A 3,645-nucleotide genomic window follows, 5' to 3' on the forward strand; every position below is an offset into this window, starting at 1 on the left:
TTTATATTTGTGATAAATTAAAATAAGTAAAAAATTTTTAAAATTAGTTTTGGAGTGTTTTGTACAGAGATTTGTTTTCTAATCTTTTAATTTATTACTTAATATTTGATGACATTCTTTTAGCACTTAAAATTGTAATAATTTATTTTACTATATATATATATATATACACGTATTATTTACAATTTTGTTAGTATACTTAAAAAAAATTGTGCATATAATATAATAGTTATCGAATTTTACAAGTATTCTCAAAGAAAACTGTGAAAAATATTATTTGATTGATTATGTTTATGTTTATGTTTCATTAAATATGAAATTAAAATAAATATAGAATTGAAAAAGAGAGTTAAATTCTATTTCGAGTAATAAACATGAACATATAAAAATAAGTATAATCTTCTTTTATGAATTATAATTTAGTATAATCAGAAAAGTATTTTTATAAACGTAAATAAAATATTTTATATAATAAAATAAAAGAGCACAATTAAATTTTTATGTAAATGAAAAATTATTTTATTTACGATTTTCATAATTAACGGTAACCTACTTCTCTAATTGTTTAATATTTAATTGAATTTTAAATTTGTTAAAAATTCAACTTTATTTTATTATATAATTTATTATAAAATTAAAATAATTAACTGAAAAAACAAATTTTCAGCATTTACTGGCACTGTAATTATATATTTGTTCACTAATAGCGATGGAAAATATTATGTCCAGATGTACTGACGCTGGAAATGCCACTATAACCACCATAGCCTCCGTAATCATGACTAAGAGCATAATTATAGTTGTTAATTCCGTAACTATAACTGTTATAAGGGGAATAAGAAGCAGCATAACTGCCTAAATAAGTCGGTAAGTAATGACCAAGCTTATACAATGGATTGGTATAGTGAATTTTCTTTACTGCTGAATAATAATTTGGATAGATCACTGGATAACTTGTCTGAAACAAAAGACAAAATTTTTATTATTTTACTTATCTTTGACGGTATTTATGATTATAATTACTATAAAACATAAATTAGATCGACAATGCTCATTACATATTTCTTTTAACATTATGTTGTTAAAAATTAGTTTAAATAAAATTATTGTTAAAATATTATTTTTACATATAATATGTATATCATAAAAATTGCAACAATTAATGTGTTATAAAGTTTTTATTGATTTTAATATTATTTTATATAAAAAATTTAAAAATATATATTGAAAGATAAATTTTATATTTTTCTTATGCGAAATTATGCAAAGGTATTTATAAAGTTTTTAATATTATTCATTGGTATGAAAATATAAATTGAATATGAAAATTTAAAATAACATTTTTAATAATATTATATAATTATAATGTATGTGTAACAAATAATATTGTATTATTATTTTCATTTTAAGAACATTATAAATCTTTTTAGTAATTTAATATAACATTGTTCATTAATTTCGGAATTTATATTTTTATTGCAATAATTTAACACAAATAAAATAATTAAATTGGTTTAGTGAAACAAGCAATAGAAAATAATTATAGATTGAAACATAATGTCTTAAATTAATTATTTTCTTCAAATAATTTTGTCATTGTGTTTTTAACAATTATTATTATTTATAGAAATATAAAATAATTCTATCTCAAAGCTTACGGACATTACATTACACTTATATTATATTTATATTACATTTTATGAAAATTCTCATTTAAAAAATTACAATATAAACCCAATGTTTAATGTTAAAATATTTTATTTAGTAAGCATTGATATTTATAGAAATTAATCTTTAAAAAAGAATGTACTAATAATTTTTACTTTATTGATTTACATACCTCATAAATATTAGCATAGCTATTAGCATATGGCGCATAGTTGACGATAGCTCCATTATGCCTTAAATCATAACCACCAAGACCATATCCATATCCATAATTGTTGCCATAACTATTGCCATAGTTATAACTATCATAGCTGGAGTAGAGTCCACCAGCTGCGGCGTAAGCAACGCTAATAAGAACAACAAACTACAAATTGATGCATATTAAATTAAGTGAATTTTAATCATTCTTTACATCTACAACTGCTTTGCTAATTTACTATCTGTAATAACTTATAATAATGCTATGTCCTCGAATTTTTCTTTTCTTATTTATTATTGACTTCCATGAAAAAATGTTCAATGAATTATCAAAAAGAAAAGAAAGAAGAATTGAAAATAGCAAAATATCGAAAAATTGATTTTTGTGGACTTGCAATTTATTTTAAGAAATAATAATTCCGAGCGAAAAATTGTCTTAATTTTTAATGCAAAAAGGATTATTACAGATAGTTTATGAACATAATTGAATTCGTACTTTCTAAAAATTACATTTTACACTATACTAAAAGTTATTGATATATATATTCTATTTAAAAAAATGTTTAATTTTAAACTTTTAATATAAAATATTGTCATATCTCTTTAGAATATTTAAGACATTTGTTTGTTATTCAATTGTTATAATAATTGTTATTCTGTTTTCAAATTAAATATTTTTCAAATACATTACTTAAGTCTTATGCTATGCCTATAAAAATAAATATTTATTATTTGAATTAGAAAACAATTTTTATATGATTAATCAGATTTCCACGTTAAATTTATTTATAAATTTTTATTTCAATAAACCGTAATTCCTTTCATAATAATATAATTGTAAATATATAATCAGAACATAGCAAAAAAATAAAATGAACTATTTTAATATATTAAATAGAGATATTTATTTATATATTTTATATATAGTAAAATATATAAATAAATATGAAATATAAAAATAAATATAAAATCTTCAAATGAATATTATGTGTTATTATGTTATTATATTATTATTATTATTTATATTGTTTATATTTTTATATTATATTATTTATATTATTTATATTTTTATATTATATTATTTATATATATTATTTTATTTATATATATACAATTATTATATAATAATATGAATTTATTCAAGGGATTTTACTCAATTTTAATTATATAATACACTGAATTCAAAATGTACTCGAACTCTCTAATAAATAATATATCCACTGAATTTAAATATATTATTTTATTATTTACTCTGTGAGTTTTCACATTTTATTTAACTTACTAATTTAAACATGTTGACAGTAAGATTCCAAAGTGAAACAGTACTGTTGACTAACTAATTGCATAGGATATCGCGTCTTATATATACTATCAGATCGACATCATTTTTACTGTGTAAGTTGTATTGTATGCAAAAAATCTAATGGAACAGACAGTAAAATAACACTGTTAAGCCGCAACTATTCTAACAATAGAAAAAAAATTACGAGAGAGGGGGAGCCTCTTCATAATACTTAAATGTTCTTAAATGCAATGAAGGCTTGTGATTTCTCGCACTTTGAAGGTGAAATAATTTGTAGATTCATTGAATAACAGAAAGAATATATCAATATCGTCAAAAAATTCATATTAAGGTAAGACTTAGATATACACATATAGGACGATCGCTAATAACATAAAAATATTAATTTTTATGCTAATCATATCAAATATAGTAAATTAAGCAATAATATTTTCAGAAAATATTATGTGAAACAATAAACTTTAAAGATTATTACT

General features: G+C 19.8%; 1 protein-coding gene across 1 annotated transcript; it reads right to left on the reverse strand.

The window, feature by feature from the left end:
• Positions 1-679: 679 nt before the first annotated feature.
• LOC105366979 (shematrin-like protein 1) lies at positions 680-3,210 on the reverse strand. The gene is made up of 3 exons (XM_011505599.1): positions 3,149-3,210; positions 1,841-2,032; positions 680-958 (listed from the first exon to the last, which is right to left on the reverse strand). Exons 1-3 carry the CDS (start codon positions 3,158-3,160, stop codon positions 701-703), a joined length of 462 nt encoding a protein of 153 aa, XP_011503901.1. The 5' UTR covers positions 3,161-3,210; the 3' UTR covers positions 680-700.
• Positions 3,211-3,645: the final 435 nt, after the last annotated feature.

The sequence above is a fragment of the Ceratosolen solmsi genome, unplaced genomic scaffold, assembly GCF_000503995.2.
Source record: "Ceratosolen solmsi marchali unplaced genomic scaffold, CerSol_1.0 scaffold106, whole genome shotgun sequence".
In the NCBI taxonomy this organism is placed as follows: Eukaryota; Metazoa; Arthropoda; class Insecta; order Hymenoptera; family Agaonidae; genus Ceratosolen; species Ceratosolen solmsi.

What these genes read in the sequence shown, in the direction of transcription:
- LOC105366979 (XM_011505599.1), bottom strand. An exon ending in GCTATGCTAATATTTATGAG is followed by an intron (nt 959 to 1,840) that starts GTATGTAAATCA and finishes CTTTTGTTTCAG; the next exon opens with ACAAGTTATCCAGTGATCTA.